Consider the following 19,085-nt stretch of genomic DNA (forward strand, 5'->3'; position numbering starts at 1 on the left):
CTCTCCTTTTTTTTTTTTTTTTTTGGAGACCAAGTTTCGCTTTTGTTGCCTAGGCTGGAGTGCAATGGCACAATCTCGGCTCGCCACAACCTCCACCTCCCGGGTTGAAGCGATTCTCCTGCCTCATCTTCCTGAGTACCTGAGATTACAGGCATGCGCCACTATGCCTGGCTAATTTTGTATTTTTAGGAGAGACAGGGTTTCTCCATGTTGGTCAGGATGGTCTTGAACTCCCAACCTCAGGTGATCCACCCCCCCTTGGTCTTCCAAAGTGCTGAGATTACAGGCGTAAGCCACCGCACCTAGCTTACCAAATGCTCTTTAACAGTAGTAAATTTTGTCTTTTTTCTTCTTGAACACATATCTGTTTTACATCCCTATGTAATTTTATTACCATTGTTTCATGCTGTAGAGTCTGGTATCACACTTCCATCCTTTTCTACAATAAAACATTCTAATGTAATTTTTAAAAATTTGAATTGCATTTGACTGTAAGGTTCTAAGTGTTATGATGTGCTTTCATTATATTTCTGTCAAATCCTTAGAGCTACATACTTAGCTCTTTAAACTTTGTGGAAGGTTCTGTATATAATCTAATTGACTAGGTGAGTTCTCATTGTCAGTTCTATCAACCAAATCATATTTACTTTCTGACAGAGAAGTCTGACTTCACTTTTCAATTTAAATAAACATATTAATATGCCTCCCCATGACAACTATCTATCTTCTGAATTCAGATTCTAAGATAGAAAGATAGCTGTGTCTAGAACTTACCACTTGGCCAAAATAAGGCTTCACTGCATTTATTACTCCTTGCTAATGCCTGCTTTGCCTTGATGTGAGGGGACCTTCCCTTAGGAGAATCCGTTCTTTGATAGTAAGTAGGGAGGGGTACTAATGGAACTGTTAAAAATTGTTATCTTTCCCTTCTTCATTCTGTAATATACCTGAATACAGGGCCAGAATACTTTCTTTCCAATGCCAAGCTTCACTGTTAAATAAATAAAAGGCAGGAATACTATTATAGGATGCCTTGATTAAACATGGCTGCCCCCAACCCAAACTTTGAATTGTCCCTTTGGCACCTGGAGATTTTTACAGTATAGGGCAGTACACCTTGTCAGATTCAGGATGAGTAAGAAGTAAGCCTTTTGTGTGTTTGTGTGTTTTTTGTAAAATAAGAGAAAGGAACATATCTTCGTGGGGAGCGGGTATAGGAATTGTGGTTAGGTAGGATAGGGAAACCAGAGAAACATTCTTTGGTAGATCAGTTATAGGAAAGAGTGATCAAGTTGAAGCTTTAGAAGTTGATTTTCTTAAAACCGTGTATCCCATTTGGTCCTTTCTAAGTTTTATGTACTTCTATAGAGGTGTGTCTAACCCCAGCTAAAGGTTGAACTCAAGTCAGACAGAGTGTGTCTGAGAATGATCTTCAGAAACAGACTGTTGATTCCATATTAATCTTTTCAGACCCTCACATAAAGGTCATGATTTATATCAGTAGTTTTATTTTCAAAAATACAAATGTGTATATATGTGATGTGGCAAATTTCTCTTGACTTACTGTCATCAGTAATAACTAAATTAGATTTTGTTCTTCTTCTATTAATTTATCTAGGGCAGAGAAAAAACATATCCAGAAGGGCCCAGTATTGGTTTTTGGATTTTTTTCTTCAGCATTTAAAAATCAGGAGATTTTACATTAAAATCTGAATTTGTGCCTTTTGAAGGTTGAAAAATGGGGCAAAATTGAACCTGAATTTACACTTGGCAGTAATAAGATGAAACTGAGTTGTGGCTCTCTCCTTTAGACAGTGAATATGCTTTCAGTCCACTCATTTATGTTTAATGCCTGGCATTTGTAGGCATTTACATTTATGACCCCTGACCTAACGATAACTGCTGATCTGTTTTGTGCTTGTTAGCATATTGGAATGTTATTTAACTTGAAAAATAGATAAATTTGAGTGAGTTGCTAATTGCTTATGTTAATTATATTCAGCATATCAAGAGCCCTTAAACAGGACAATTGAATACCAAATCAGCATTTTGTTTTAAATTACTCCTAAGCCTTATTTTAGAAAAAAATATATACATTTTCCCCCCGTCAACTTTATTTCTCCTTTCTGCTTAGGCTTAGGACTGCTTTGGTTTTGAAGAATACTCTTGAAAGGCTAGGTGGAGAATTTGGAAACAAAAGAATAAGATAATATATTTAAAGGTGAATTAGACAACCTCACTAGAAATTTAAAAAAACACAAATGAAAATGAGATAAGTTTCAGATATTAAATTAGCAAAGATTGGTAATACTGTGTTAAGTTGTTAAATTAGCAAAGATTGATTATACTGTGTTATACAGCCTGAAAAAGTGTAAATTAATACAGTCTTATTGTGGAGTTTGAGGGGTGTATATCTGGAATCTTTTTTTTTTTTCTTAACTTCCCAAACTTATTACATATCCAGAATCTTTTAAAATATACATATTTTAGCCAGCTATTCTACTAGAAAGGAAGTATTTAATTAGTTATGAAAAGACACATACTGAAAGATTGTTATCACAATGTTTTGTATTACCAAAAAATTTAGTATACTTAATTGTCCATCAAAAGGGAATTGGTTAGATAAATTAGGATATGCATTTAATATACTAGAGTACCAAATAACAGTTTAAAATGTTAATACAAATTCAGTGTTAAAATTTGACTTGTAAATATCATATAACTCGTAGAAGACAGCCTATCATCAAAAATTACAAGTCTAACATTATGCATTATTTTAATGTAATATTTAGTGCTGCAGCAGAATGATGTTCTTTTACTGGCCTGTATCAAATGGGTGCTGACTTGCATCAGTTTGTCAAGTTCAGGAAGCATTAGGTGTCAGCTAGCTGGTGACATGTTTGATATAAGAAATGTATTTTTGTTATACAAATGGAATATATTGACTCCTTTGCTAAGCCAAGACTAATATTTTATTTCCAAAGGAAAATTCAAACATTTTTCACATTATTCTTCCTGGACAGTTGCAGGTTTTGTTCCAAAAGCAACACTCATAGGTTCTCTATTTTTCTTATCAAACTTGAAATGGGCCAGTTAGTCTTCTGAGTCTACTTTATTTGTTTGCTTATTTAATTAAAGAAAACTTTACTTACTGTGAAGTCTTCATTTTGGTACAGTAAATTGGTAGCCAAATTAATATTCCAAAGAAATCCTAACTCAGGTCTTTGTTGAATCCTGATAGAGGCTGACATTTTCTAGCGGTACTATATTCTAATTAATTCATTTTTTTTCCCTTTTACACAAAACGCAATCCCATACATTCTTCGTAGAGTGAATCATTCATTAGACAAAGACTTTGTTTTTAAGTTTTTGTATATTTTTGTTTTTTGCAGTTCCATAAAACCTTTTCAGAATGATAAAAGTAGAACTGTAATATTTCATATTGATTATAATGTGATGTCACTTAAACTCAATGTTAACATGCATTTAGATATATAAATGTTCATGTATAATAATGATATAATTAACTTGTTTAAGTACCCTATATATTGTTCAAATAAATCAGAGAAAGAATATATTTTTATTTTATGTGAAGCTTCCAAATTTAATATAAATTTCTCGTATGGATAAAGTGAACTAATAACCTAGTTTGTTGTTTTGTATGTTTAAGAATATGTTATTTAAAGCTTTGTTTACTCCACTAGCTTATTCTTCATACATTTTGCAGATTATTTGTTTACCATCTCATCCATTTTATGACATATTTTTTCTACAGTTATGCAGAAGGCCTGGAGGGAAAGAAATCCTCCAGCTCGAATCAAAGCAGCCTATCAAGCTTTAGAATTGAACAATGAGTAAGTTTGAAATATATGGAAAATAAATTTATTTTGAAGGAAACCAAGACAAATGATTTTTATATCTCCTTTTGTCTGTTCCTAAGACACTTGGAGTCATTAGTCATTTCCCTTTTGCATGTTATAGATATTTAATAAAAATTTCAGTGTTTGCCAACATTGTATTTTGCTTCTGAAATTGTAAATCTATATATGCTTTTGAATAGAAATTATGCTAGAAGTACTTTTCAAAGTGGAGAATGCTCATGGAGAATGGTGATAATACTTTATAGTTAAAAGGGTATTAAAATACTAATATACTTATGCACCTGTTTTAATTTTTTCATTTGAATCACTCACTTGAAGCATTCAATCTTGAGTACTTTAGTTGTTAATGGACTTGAAGCCATGAGAAGGGAATTAAAAATAAGTAAAACATAGCTCTATCAAGTTTATTTTTTTCCATGTTAGTAGCATTTTTTAGTTTTGAACTTTTTATATTTTGAAAAGGCAAAATGTGAAATCATAAGACAACTTAATCTTTACAAGGAACAGATCAATAAATACTAATCTAATGCAGACTAAATAAATACCAAGAGTGAAAATATGGTTCCAGTTGGGGTTTATCAAGGAATGCTTCCTGAATAATGTAAATTTAGAGTTATTCCCTGAACCTTCTCCCCCCAGTATATATGTTATCCTTATTAAGAAGACCTTCCCAAGGTGGAGCAAAAATGGCGGAGTAAAGAATGCCAAAATAATAAACTAGCAGAAACTGTCGGGATAAACTTTGTTTTATTTTTATTTTTTTTTTTTATTTTTTGAGACGGAGTCTGGCTCTGTCGCCCAGGCTGGAGTGCAGTGGCGGGATCTCAGCTCACTGCAAGCTCCGCCTCCCGGGTTTACGCCATTCTCCTGCCTCAGCCTCCGAGTAGCTGTGACTATAGGCGCCTGCCACCTCGCCCGGCTAGTTTTTTGTATTTTTTAGTAGAGATGGGGTTTCACCGGGTTAGCCAGTATGGTCTCGATCTCCTGACCTCGTGATCCGCCCGTCTCGGCCTCCCAAAGTGCTGGGATTACAGGCTTGAGCCACCGCGCCCGGCCAAGGATCAACTTTATTAAAACTCTGGAAACTAATCAAAAGTTTACAGTAACCTAGTGAATGCTTAATCAAGGCGAAAAAACACCCGAATCTCTCTAAGAAAGCTTTGTAGTGTTTTATTTATCCTGGCCCCATCCCTCACTCCCTAGCTCAGTGGCAGTCTTGAAGACAACAGAGTACGTTCCAGGGATAGGTTTCTAGTACCAGAGGAAGTTGAATGGACCTTATTTTCAAGGAACTGTGGTCGTTTGTTTTGACCTGTCTGTTGGCTCCCTGAAGCACTAGCTCAAAGGGCTTGCTTTATTTCAGCTTACTGAAAGAAGAGAGTCCTCAACTTCAAAACTCTCCCAGAACTGACATAACTACACTCTGGGTCATTTGTTAAAAACATTTAAAGGCAAATGCATTAGCTGCTGCTGCCTGGGGCAAGGGATAACAGGAAGGACAAACAGTAGACAAACCAGAAAACTTGTGAGCAAAGTCTGGGGAATTAGATACTTTGAGGAATAAAGACTCTGAAAAGCTCCCACACATTTCTGGGAATCAAGGCCCCACACACAGCCAGAGCTGGGGACATGTTCAGAAAAGACTTGAGAAAGTCCTGAGCTCTCAAGTCTGCCTAACCTTCATGTTCTGCACAAGTAGAAGGTGAAAGCTAAGGCAGAGTTGTAAACTGTTTGAATGTGAAGGTGTGCCCTAGCACCCACACAGAGCCCATTTGCAAAGTTTTTACTTTTTGTGTTTTGTTTGGTTTTGGTCCCAGGTGTTTAAGGAAATCTCTATCAAATCACCAACTGACCACAAGGCTAAAAAATAGCACACGTGTCACTGGTCACACATGACAAGTAATATAGATTTTATAAAATGGGTTCAGAAAAGTCACTAAACAAACAACTGCAAAAGCAGCAACAACAAATCCTAGGGAGTAGAGAAAATTATATTTCTAGAGTTGTCAGAGTATAATATTTAAAATTTCCAGTTTTCAACAAAAAATTACAAGGCATGCAAAGAAACAAGAAAATATGGCCCATACATAGGAAAGAAAAGAAATTAGGCTTGGTGTGGTAGCTTATACCTGTAGTCCCAGAACTTTGGGAGACCAAGGCAGAAGGATCACTTGAGCTCAGGAGTTTGAGACCAGCCTAGGTAACAAAGACACCCTGTCTCAAAAAATAAAAAGAAAATAAATTAGTAAAAACTGCCCCTGTGAAGCCTAGACTTTGGATTAATAGACACAAAGTTTAAATCAACTATTTTAAATATGATCAAGGAGGTAAAGGAACCCATGATAATGGTATCTCACCATTACAGAATATCAGTAAAGAGGGAGAAATAATTAAAAGGAACTAAATAGAAATTCCAGAATTGAAAAACATAACTAAAATGAAAAATTTATCATAGGGGTTCAACAGCAAGCAGATTTAAGCAGACAGAAGCAAGACCAGTGAATTTCATTTAAGTCAATTGAGATTACCCAATTCAAGGAGCAGGAAAAATTAAGGAGTAAAGAAATATGACCAGAGTCTGAGAGAACTGTAGGATGCTATCAAGCATATCAATCTATGCATTATAGGAGTCCCAAAGAAGAGAGAGAAAGGGCAGAAAGAATACTTGAAGAAATCATAGCTGAGAACAAGATAATAGCCCCCCAAATACAGCAACATATTAAAAATGTTATACACCCTGACCAAGTGGCATTTATTCATGCATGCAAGAATGGTTCAACATATGAAAATCAGTCAATGTAGTACAGTACATTAACAGAATGAAGAAAGAAACCACATGATTATCCCAACTGATGTAGAAAAAACATTTGACAAAATTCCCCATCATGATAAATATATGGAAATCAATTAATGTAATACTCCACATTAATAGACCAAAAGACAAGAACTACATGACCATCTCAATTGATGTAGAAAAAGATCTGACAAAATCCAACAGCATTTTATGATGAAAACTTTAAAAACTAGGAATGGAAGGAAACTTCCTCAAGAACATCTGCATCTGAAAAATCTACAGCTAAATGCGTACTTACTGATGAAAGACTGAAAGGTTTCCCTCCACCATCAGAAAAAAGGCAGGATGTCTGCCCTTGTACTTCTATGTTACATGGTGTACTGGAGGTTCTAGTCAGTGCAGTTAGGGAAGAAAAATTTTACATGGCATCTGAATTGGAAAGGAAGAAGTAAAACTGTCTCCATTCACAGATGGCATAATCTTGTTTGTAGAAAATCTTAATCCACAAAGAAACTATTAGAGCTAATGAAAGTATTGACAAAATTGTGAGAAACAAAATCAACATATGAAAATCAGTTGTATGTCTATATCCTAGCAACGAACAATCTGAAAAGGAAATTAAGAAAACAATTCCATTTACAAAAGCATCAGAAAGATTTAAATACTTAGAAATAAATTTAATCAAGGAGGTGCAAGACTTGGATGCTGAAAACTATAAAGCATAAGTTAAATAAATAAATCAAAAGACATCCCATGTTCATGGATTGGGAGACATTATTGTTAGAATGTCAGTACTCCCTAAATTGATCTATGGATTCAGTGCAATCCCTGTAAAAATTTTAATTATCATTTCTGCAGAAATGGACAGGGTGATCCTATAATTCATATAGAACTGCAAGAGACCCTGAATACCAAAACAATCTTGAAATAGAAGCACAAAATTAGAAGACTCACACTACCCAATTTAAAAATTTACTGCAAAGCTACAGTAGTTAAATCATAAGGATAGACACCTAGATCAATGGATTCAAATTGAGATTCCAGAAATAAACCCATATATCTATGGTCAGTTGATTGTTTTGTTTTGTTTTGTTTTGAGACAGAGTTTCATTCTTTTTGCCCAGGCTGGAGTTCAATGGCACAATCTCGGCTCACTGCAACCTCCACCTCCTGGGTTCAAGTGATTCTCCTGCCTTCGCCTCCCAAATAGCTGGGAATACAGGCATGCGCCACCATACCTGGCTAATTTTGTATTTTTAGTAGAGAAAAGGTTTCACCATGTTGGCCAGGCTGGTCTTGAACTCCTGACCTCAGGTGATCCACCTGCCTCGGCCTCCCAAAGTGCTGAGATTATAGGTGTGAGCCACCGCACCAGGTCATGATTTTTGACAAGGGTGTCAAAACCATTCAATGGAGGAAAGAATAGTCTTTTCAACAATGATGTTGGAACAACTGGATAACCACCTATATAAAAGCATAAAGATGGTCCCTTACCTCATACCATATATCCCAATTAATTTAAAAATCAATCAATGACCTAAATGGAAGAGTTAAAACTGCAGAACTCTTAGAAGAAAGCATAGGGACAAATCATCACCACCTTGAATTTAGCAGGGGTCTCATAAATTATATCACCAAAAGCACAAGCAGCAAAAGAAAAATCAGGCAAATGGACTTAATCAAAATTAAAATATTTTGTGTATCAGAGGACATTGTGAAATGGCAGAAATAGATTTGGGATTGCCAGGGATTGAGGAGGCAAGGGAGATGGGGAGTGGCTACTTAATAGGTACGGGGTTTCTTATGGGGATGATGAAAATGTTCTGGAATTACATTGTGGCGATGGTTGCACAACTTTGTGAATACATTAAAAATTATTGGATTGTATACTTCAAAATGCTTTAAACTGTGAACCTTGTTATTTGAATTTTACCTCAATGTAAAAAACTAACATTCTTCAATGTAAGATTAATTAGATATTCACATAATTTCCTGGATTAGTATCCATATAAAATACTTTTGAACAAATCCAAGAATGCTTTAAGGGGGAAAAAATCTTTTCACCTACAGCCATACAGTCATTAAAAATATATACATACATTCGGCCAGGTGCGGTGGCTCACGCTTGTAATCCCGGCCCTTTGGGAGGCCACGGCGGGTGGATCACGAGGTCAGGAGATCAAGACCATCCTGGCTTACACGGTGAAACCCCGTCTCTACTAAAAATACAAAAAATTAGCCAGGCATGGTGGCGGGCCCTGTAGTCCTTGCTACTCGGGAGGCTGAGGTGGGAGAATGGCGTGAACCCCGGGAGGCGGAGTTTGCAGTGAGCCGAGATCACGCCACCGCACTGTAGCCTGGGTGACAGAGCAAGACTCTGTTGCAAAAAAAAAAAAAAAAAAAAATATATATATATATATATATATGTATGTGTATATATATGTACATACATTCAAAATATAAGCATATAATTATGTTTATATTTTGATTTATACCCATCTAGGTCTTTTAAAAAGTGTTTTTATTATGGTTATTTTATTTTATTTTATTTTATTTTTTGAGACGGAGTCTCGCTCTGTCACTCAGGCTGGAGTGCAGTGGCGCGATCTCGGCTCACTGCAATCTCTGCCTCCCGGGTTCCCGCCATTCTCCCGCCTCAGCCTCCAGAGTAGCTGGGACTACAGGCGCCCGCCACCTCACCTGGCTAATTTTTTGTATTTTTAGTAGAGACGGGCTTTCATCGTGTTAGCCCGGATGGTCTTGATCTCCTGACCTCGTGATCCGCCTGCCTCGGCCTCCCAAAGTGCTGGGATTACAAGCGTGAGCCACCGCGCCTGGCTATTATGGTTATTTTAAAGCATTTCAATTGGTTTTTGGAATGACAGTCAGGAAGCCTAGTGTTTTTGGTTTTTGTTTTTGTTTAGAGACAGGGTCTTGCTCTGTTGCCCAGACTGGAGTGCAGTGGTAAGATGATAGCTTCATTGTAACCTCAAACTCCTGGCCTTAAACAATCCTCTTACCTCAGCCTCCAAAGTAGCTAGGACTACAGGTGCACACAGCCACACCTAGCCAATTTTTAAATTTTTATTATTATTATTTTTTTAATAGAGAAAAGGTCTCATTGTGTTGCCCAGGCTAGTCTCAAACTACTGGCCTCAAGTGATCCTCCTGCCTTGACCTCCCAAAGTACTGGGATTATAGCCATGAGCCACTGTGCCTGGGCAGGAAGGCCAGTGTTTAAAGCAGCAGTATATCTAACACTTCACAGGGATCTAGTGTAATGTAATGGAGAAATCTTTGTTGATTAGTGAAATTGTTATATACCATAGGGTCTTCTTATTTGAAGGATGATGAAATGGTATGATTTGCATTTTCTATATCTGAAGAATGTTTTTTGTCCCCACTTAATGATAGCTACTTGCCATCACTTTTGTTTAATGCTTGGTCTTGTACGTTTATCAATAATTTCTCTCCTATTGCTTAGATAAGCACAAGTTATTAGAAATATAACGCAAGCCACATATGTAACTTTAAATTTTCTAGTAGCCACATTTAAAAAGTAAAAAGAAATAGGTGAAATTAATCTGAATGTTTTATTTAGCTATATTCAAAATATTAATTTTTTTTTTTTTTTTTTTTTTTTGAGATGGAGTCTCACTCTGTCGCCCAGGCTGGAGTGCAGTGGCGCGATCTCAGCTTGCTGCAAGCTCCGCCTCCTGGGTTCACACCATTCTCATGTCTCAGCCTCCCGAGTAGCTGGCACTACAGGTGCCCGCCGCCACACCCGGCTAATTCTTTTTATTTTTTTTAGTAGAGACAGGGTTTCACGGTAGTCTCGATCTCCTGACCTCGTGATCCGCCCACCTTGGCCTCCCAAAGTGCTGGGATTACAGGCGTGAGCCACCACGTCCGGCCCAAAATATTAAAATATTTTAACATATAGTCAGTACTTTTCTAAAATCTATTAATGAGGAACTTTACATTCTTCTAAGTCTTCAAAATTCGTTGTGCATTTTTACACTTGCATCACATCTCAATTCGAACTCATCACATTTCAAGTGCTCAATAGCCACATGTGGCTAATGCCTAGAATACTGGACAGTGCAGGCTTAGATAATCACAACTAGGACATTGTCTCTAGAAGAGATGGATTTGTTATTTCTGGGAATGGAATAACAACATTTTGTTTCTCTTTGTGGCCCCAAAACAAGAATTAATTTATTAGCCAGGTGTTGACTTAAAAGATACAAAGAAAAGCCTCTGTGTTTTAGTGGGGTGAGGAAAAGCAAACTTGGCATAAGCATAGTTGTGAGGAATGAGGATAGGAGTGTAGGAGGAAGTACCTGAATTCAGAACAAGGGTAGTTATACCGCATAGTATTGTGGATAAGTCCATGGGTAGACAGGACAGCATGCAGAGGGGAGAACTCAGATTTGGGGAAAATGTCTAGTCCCGGAATATGTTTCTGAGTCAGATGTTAAAGGTGCCTAGTTGGTCAAGGGACTATCTTCCCAATCCTCACCCTCCCCATACGTGCCCCATGAAATGGATATCATAAAGTATATAGCAACTAAAAGCAGGTATGACTAACTGGGTGCGGTGGCTCATGCCTGTAATCCCAGCACTTTGAAAAGCTGAGGCAGGTGGATCGCCTGAGGTCAGGAGTTCTAGACCAGCCTGGCCAACATGTTGAAACCCCATCTCTACTAAAAATACAAAAATTAGCTGGGCGTGGTGTCGCATGCCTATAATCCCAGCTACTCGGGAGGCTGAGACAGGAGAATTGCTTGAATCCAGGAGGCAGAGGTTTTAGTGAGCCGAGATTGGGCCACTGCACTCCAGCCTGGGCGACAAAAGCAAAATTCCATCTCAAAAAAAAAAAAAAGAAAGCAGATATGACCAGTAGAAGGTATATCATTCAGATAATTATAAATCTTCTTTTCTCCCCCCTTTCACAAAAAGAAAACACAGGACAATGGATCAGAGAATGAGATAGAAGTTTAAAAACTTTGTTTTTTACCCCCCCAAAAAAAAAAAACCCAGAAAATAAAGAGCAGAAGGAAAAGATAAAAAAGTGGAAAAATTGTGGAATCAGATATAAAGAATATACCAATGTGCCCCTATTAAGGTAAAATATTGAGTGAAGTTTTTTTTTTGTTTTTTCTTCTAAAGATGGAAAAAGTGTATGTAAGTAAATATGACATACAACAAAGAGACATAACCAAGAGAAAATGCTTGCTTTATCATTTTATTTAAAATTGCCTTCTTGCTTTCTTCATAGCTGTGCCACTGCATACGTTCTACTGGCTGAGGAAGAAGCAACAACTATTGTAGATGCTGAAAAGTTATTTAAACAGGCACTCAAGGCAGGAGAAACAATTTATAGGCAGTCACAGCAGTGCCAGCACCAAAGTCCTCAGCATGAAGCTCAACTGAGTAAGCAAGTTTGAACTGATTATTACTGTCTTTTAGCACCTGTAATTTGCTTGTGTCTTAACACGAAACAACAATAATACAAAACTTAATACATACAGGTTAGTTAATTTTCACTGGAAATAACTAATCTATTCATAATACCTACAAACCAGCAAGACAGAAATGTGTATTAGCCAGAGAACGTTTGTGGAAGGGAATAGATCTGTTCGGGTTATTGAGAGAAGATGTGCTGCTCTGAGACTTAACAGTAATTTATTTCATGTGAGAATTAGGCTGGTGATTGCAAAAACATAACTTTCAGCATTCAGGAGAGCCTTCTAGTGATGATAAACAGCTGTTATCTTTATCCTCACCCTTACTCTAAGCAACAATAAAGGTACATTATTTGGTTTGCTCTTCAGACTGTGTATCTGCATATAGTGCTAGGGAGTGGCCCCTTTCACACCATCTGATTCTTAGCCCAAAATCCAACCTCATGCTTGGCATTGATTCTTTCTTTGATTTTTCTCCATGATGTGCTTGAGATCAGATGAGCCATAGCAACTGAGGTCCTTTCTGTTCTTAGATATGCTCTACCAGTTATGATTGAGATTTTATTTTACCAAAGATGTTAGAATCAGCGATGATGCTGCTTCCTGCTATTTTTATGGCCAGAGGGTTTTAGTTTCATGATTTTGGCAAATAGTGGGTAATAAATTGAAATATGTTTATATAATGCATTATTTACCGGCAGCTAAGTTCTAAATCTTTTTTTGTGTGTAAATTAAAATTTGGATAATGTTTTTCTCCCTAAGCTAAATACTGATATATATGGTATGTTTCATTAATGCACATTTTTATAACATACATTTGTGGGAATATATAATTTTGTAGCTTGGAACTGATGAAACTACATCTTTAAAAATGTCATGCCATTTGTCTTTGAATAATCTCAAATACGGTTATGAGATAGTTACAGAAATATTTGTTAGCTCTTTCTAGAAGTAGTTTTATAGTTTGTCAATTACTCACTGTTAAGAAAAGTTTACATTAGCCATGGAAATTTTGTTTTGGACATTTTTTGTTTTTCAATTAAAACAATAGAGAGTATCAGAATAATAGATCATTTATGCACAAGTTTAAATACTAACTTAATGTTGTATCTTCCTATTAATGTATTTCTTTTTTGTTAATGTTAAAATAAACTTGTCAATCATACACAAATTATATATACTGTACTTAGGTCACTATTAGAGGCAAAAATAATTAAATGTGTATTTTAAGTTTTAATACAGAAAACTTAAAAGATCCACAAAAATAGAGAACACTCCTGTTCAATATTTATCACCCAAATGTAGCCATCATTAATATTCTTCCATTTTGACATAATTTAATTTTAATTGAATCTTCCAAGGGAAGTAAATAAAATTAATGGACTTGTTAATGAAATAGCAACCTATAATACAAAAGTGATAGTTGTATCATTTTTTGTTTTTTTAAATAGGGAGAGATACCAATGTACTGGTATATATTAAAAGAAGATTGGCAATGTGTGCAAGAAAGTTAGGAAGAATAAGAGAAGCAGTAAAAATAATGAGAGATGTAAGTAAATTGATGATGGGATTATTACATTTATTCCTCCACAAACTAAAAATGTAGTTAAGTTGCCCATTATTTTAATGCAGAATCATTGTATTTTAATTGGTAGTTTTAAGAACAAGGTATTTATTTAATATATGCCTTTCTTAAGGGTTAGGTCTTCTTCACAGCTATGTTAAGAAACAAGAATTTCTACTTTAATGAATCTGACTCAGCTGTATTGAGTTCCTTTGTTATGATTTTAATCTTTTTTTTCCTTTTAATATACAGTTGATGAAAGAATTTCCTCCTCTTACCATGTTGAACATCCATGAAAATCTCTTAGAATCACTTTTAGAATTACAGGCCTATGCAGATGTTCAGGCAGTCCTAGCGAAATATGATGGTGAGTCGTATTCCCTTAGTTGATAGCATGGTTATTCTTTTCCAATTATGTAATTATAAATATGGTTATAGTCTAGTATTTAATTTTCTCTTTCTGTTCTTACCAGTCAGTATGTAGCACCCAAAGGTTGCTATTAAGTATCTTCTTTATCAGGACTTTTATTAGTAAAAGCCTGCAAGGAAGAACTTTTCTTCTGTCAAGATTTATTTGTTTGTTTATTGAGTGCTTGTTTCTAATATGAGTGAGTCATTCAGAATATGATAGTGAACAAGACAACATGGGAGGCCAGGCATGGTGGCTCACACCTGTAATCCCAGCATTTTGTTTTGGAGGCTGAGGTGGGAGGATCGCTTGAGCCCAGGAGTTTGAGACCATCATGGGTAACATGGCAAGACCCTGTCTCTACAAAAAATTAAAAAAAAAAAAATATTGGTCATGGTGGTGTGTACCTGTAATCCCAGCTACTTGGGAGGCTAAGGTGGGAGGATCACTTGAACCAGGGAGGTTAAGTCTGTAGTGAGCTGTGATTGCACCACTGTAGTCCAGCCTAGGTGACGGAGGAAGACCCTGTCTCAAAAAAAAAAAAAAAAAAAGGAAGGGGAGCCCTCATAGGATTTACAGTTTATTTACAGTTTAGTGGAACATACAGACAAATGAACAGCAGTTACATTGGAGACAGCGTGTTTGGTGAGATAATTGGAGAAGTATGGGTGCTGTGCACATAGTGGGGGTACCTCATTTGTTTTGGAGTGTCAAGCAAGGTTAACAGAAGTTGCTTAGCAGTATATACTATAAGAGCAATTCAGAATAACATTTTTACAATGCTTTTCAGTTGCAAAGTTCAATGATAATATGATCCTTGTAGTAGTCTTATGATGTGGTGGGACAAGTATTTTTACTGTCTCCAATTACTGAATAAGGAAACTGGAGTTTAAGAAGGTTAAAGTATTGGGGTAAGGTCTCCCAGCCAGTAAAAGGCAAATCCAGGTGTTTGATTTCTTTGTTCACTAGTCTTCCCATGGTAACAATTCAGTATCTGTTGGTTATTTTTATTTTTATTTTTTTATTTTTGAGATGGAGTCTTGCTCTGTCGCCCAGGCAGAAGTGCAGTGGTGCAATCTTGGCTCACTGCAAGCTCCACTTCCCAGGTTCACGCCATTCTCCTGCCTCAGCCTCCCAAGTAGCTAGGTCTACAGGTGCCTGCCACCATGCCTGGCTAATTTTTTTGTATTTTTTTAGTAGAGAGAGGGTTTCACCGTGTTGGCCAGGATGTTCTCGATCTCCTGACTTCGTGATCTGCCCGCCTTGGCCTCCCAAAGTGCTGGGATTACAGGCATGAGCCACCGTACCTGGCGACTATTTTTTATTATTATGTTATAACAATATCAGTTTACCACACATGAAGTTTGGAGAATTTTAAAGACATAAAGCCTCTCTTCTCATCCTGAGAGAGGCATCAGCTTTTAACCTCAAGCTGAAAATTTGGGGTTACTATACTTCTGGTCATATCTTTCACTATAAGAGAACACATGTAAGTCACATTGAAGACTGGGCACAGTGGCTCACGCCTGTAATTCCATCACTTTGGGAGGCTGAGGCACGTGGATCACTTGAGCTCAGAAGTTCAAGACCAGCTTGAGCAACATGGTGAGAACCCATTTCTACAAAAAATATTTTAAAAATGTAACTGGGTGTGGTGGCATACACCTGTAGTCCCAGCTGCTTGGGAGGCTGAGGTGTGAGGATCGCTTGAGCCTGGCAGATAGAGGTTTCAGTGAGCCAAGATTGCGCCACTGTATTCCAGCCTGGTGACAGAGTGAGACCCTATCTCAAAAAAAAAAAAAGTCGTTTATTCACATTTGTCGTATTATAGGTTCCTACCCATTCGCTTGGGAATCCCCATGACTTGGGAAGTTTGAAATGTGTTATACTTGGAAAGAGAAGTTTATTTCTTTTAAACATCTGGAATCTTTAAGCAGTGCTTCAGAATAGTGTAGGCTGATGGAGAAATTTGTGAGAAATTCTTTCCATATGTAACTTACTGGATACATCGCCTGCTTATAATACTTGTGATGAGCAAGCTTAGGGACTGAATATAAGAAATTGGAATAGGACCTGATTCATTAAAAATAAAACTGAAACTAATAAAGCATATCTAAGTTGATATGCTTCTATATTTTCAGTTATTTTCATGAGTCTCAGTTTTTATCATTCCAGAATCCGGAGGAAGTTGAAAGCAAATTTATTTCCTTAGTTCTCCGTTTACTAGTATGATTCTGGAATCAAAAACATCTTCTGATAGCCTTATTTTGGACATTCTTTTAAGAATGATTTGTATAATTAATTTACCTACAGTTCCAGGTGAAATTTTTATTTTCTAAAAAATAATAATTTAAGAAAATACAAAAATCTAAGAAGAACAAAAATATCATCCTTGGTTGAATCAACCTGGATTTAACTACTGTTAATATTTTAATTTTTTTTCTAATATTAGTTTTTCTCTATGAATAGGTGAAGGTTTTACATAGTTCTAATTATACCATGCCTTTTTCCCTGAACTTATTATAAGCAGGTTATTTATTATTATTATTATTTTTTTTTTAGACAGAGTCTCGTACTGTCACCCAGGCTGGAGTGCAATGGCACGATCTCAGCTCACTGCAACCTCCACTTTACAGGTTCAAGTGATTCTCCTGCCTCAGCCTCCTGAGTAGCTGGGATTATAGGCACCTGCCACCATGCCTGGCTAATTTTTTGTATTTTTAGTAGAGATAGGGTTTCACTGTGTTGGCCAGATTGGTCTCAAACTCCTGACCTTGTGATCCACCCACCTCATCCTTCCAAAGTGCTGGGATCACAGGCATGAACCACCGTGCCCATCCATAAGCAGGTTATTATAAACATTTGTTGAGCGCATTTTGCTGTCGTGCAGAGAGGGCTTTCATAGACATAATTTCATCTCAGTCAGAAAATATCATTATTTTGAGAGGTGAAAACTGAGGTCAAACAAGTTGCTACTAGCTCAAAGATGCTTAGCTGGTAAATAATTAGATAAAGATTCAGATTCAGCTTTTTCAACTTCATATATGGGTTTTTCCTACTATATTATAGATTGTTCAACATTATGTCCAGGTTTTTCCTATATAACTATTGAATTTGTATTGCACTGTGAATTATTCTTTTATTTATTTATTTTTGAGACAGAGTTTCACTCTTGTTGCCCAGGCTGGAGTGCAGTGGTACGATCTTGGCTCATTGCAACCTCTGCCTCCTAGGTTCAAGCGATTCTCCTGCCTCAGCCTCCTGAGTAGCTGGGATTACAGGCATGTGCCACCACACCTGGCTAATTTTTGTATTTTTAGTAGAGACGGGGTTTCTTCATGTTGGTCAGGCTGGTCTCGAACTCCTGACCTCATGATCCACCCACCTCAGCCTCCCAAAGTGCTGGGATTACAGGTGTGAGCCACTGCACCCGGCCGTGAATTATTCTTATTAAAAAATTGTCTCAATACATTTTTTTGTAATTCCTACCTAAATTGAAAATTATCATTACAGATATAAGCCTTCCAAAGTCAGCAGCAATCTGTTACACAGCAGCACTGTTGAAGACAAGGACTGTTTCAGAAAAGTAAGTGTTATAAAAACTACAATGATTTGGAAAGACTGCTAAGCTCAATGTTATGTTTGTCTTCTACTGACTTTAAACAATGCTGTTTTCCACTGTACTTCCTTCTGAATAGCCCTGGATCTTCTTGGGCTTTTAGGCTTCTTGCTGTGTATAGTGGAAAGAGCAAAGTTTTTAGAGCTAACCTGAGCTCAAATTCAAACTCTACCACATTCTAGCTATAGGACTGTAGGCAGGTTAATCGTTTTGAGTCTCTTCTTCATCTGTAAAATGAGACTAATATTGCAGGAGGGTTGTAGGAGGATTATGTGTGGTAAGTGCCTAAAGCGATATCTAGAAAGAAAGTCCACACAGTAAATAGTAACTATGATGATGATGATAAAGTGTGTAGTAGGGAAATAGGCTTATGTTATCTCTTCTTAGAGTATAATTCTGAGTTCTGCTTTTCTTGTGTTTTTGGCTACTCTTAGTGAATTTTCTTTATTGTGCAGATAAGATACTCAGAAACCAACCAAATGGTGACCGTTTTCTTTCACCTTAGATTTTTATGCTTTGGTATGAATTAGAATGGAATGTTCCATTTGTGTCCTCTGAAATAAGAATTTGGTAAGAATGTACTTAGATTCATGAGATTCTCTGGATATCACTGTGTAGCATTTATTACTTTATTACCTTTCCTAAAGTGTACCTTCAGTGGACTTCTCCTAATGGCCTTCTTTACCTAAGTTTGAAGATCTTCATTTCTTATTTTATATGTTGAACCCACAAGACTTTACTTGTTTTTTTTGAGACGGAGTTTCACTTTTGTTGCCCAGGCTGGAGTGCAATGGCACAATCTCGACTCACTGCAACCTCTGCCTCCTGGGTTCAAGTGATTCTCCTGCCTCAGCCTCCCGAGTAGCTGGGACTACAGGCGCACACCACCATGCCCAGCTAATTTTGTGTTTTTAGTAGAGATGGGGTTTCTCCATGTTGGTCAGGCTGCTCTCAAACTCCTGACCTCAGGTGATCCGCTCATCTCAGCCTCCCAAAGTGCTGGGATTACAAGCATGAGCTACTACGTCCGGCCAGCTTTATTTATTTTTTATTTAGTTAGTTTCTGGTAGTCCTCTGGCTTTGTTTTTGGCCATCTCCAGAAACTTTGATTCAAGGGGCTGCATTATTATCTAAATTCATACTTTTTTCTTTTTTTTAGCATATTTATTTTTTCATTTTGTGGTTTTCTTGTAGATTCTCTCCAGAAACAGCCTCCAGAAGAGGATTAAGCACAGCAGAAATTAATGCTGTGGAAGCAATTCATAGAGCTGTGGAATTTAATCCTCATGTTCCAAAAGTGAGAAATTTTATGATAAAAATACTACTTTTATTTAAGTTTATCAAATTGAT

The 19,085-nt window shown here is 36.8% G+C and overlaps 1 protein-coding gene across 50 annotated transcripts in view; it reads left to right on the forward strand.

Moving 5' to 3' along the window:
* The window catches only part of ST7L (suppression of tumorigenicity 7 like), a 99,105-nt gene that overhangs the window by 25,196 nt on the left and 54,824 nt on the right, over window positions 1-19,085 (forward strand). For all 50 annotated transcript variants that reach the window (XR_012416395.1, XR_012416351.1, XR_012416365.1 and 47 more), the window contains 6 exons: window positions 3,776-3,854; window positions 11,957-12,111; window positions 13,595-13,692; window positions 13,960-14,074; window positions 17,630-17,702; window positions 18,930-19,032. Coding sequence is in view for 40 of the 50 variants with exons in the window: in XM_015431080.4 (XP_015286566.1) it covers window positions 3,776-3,854; window positions 11,957-12,111; window positions 13,595-13,692; window positions 13,960-14,074; window positions 17,630-17,702; window positions 18,930-19,032 (623 nt within the window). In the remaining 10 variants the exon portion in view is untranslated. The remainder of the gene's footprint in view (window positions 1-3,775; window positions 3,855-11,956; window positions 12,112-13,594; window positions 13,693-13,959; window positions 14,075-17,629; window positions 17,703-18,929; window positions 19,033-19,085) is intronic.

The sequence above is a fragment of the Macaca fascicularis genome, chromosome 1 (assembly GCF_037993035.2).
Source record: "Macaca fascicularis isolate 582-1 chromosome 1, T2T-MFA8v1.1".
Classification (NCBI taxonomy): Eukaryota; Metazoa; Chordata; class Mammalia; order Primates; family Cercopithecidae; genus Macaca; species Macaca fascicularis.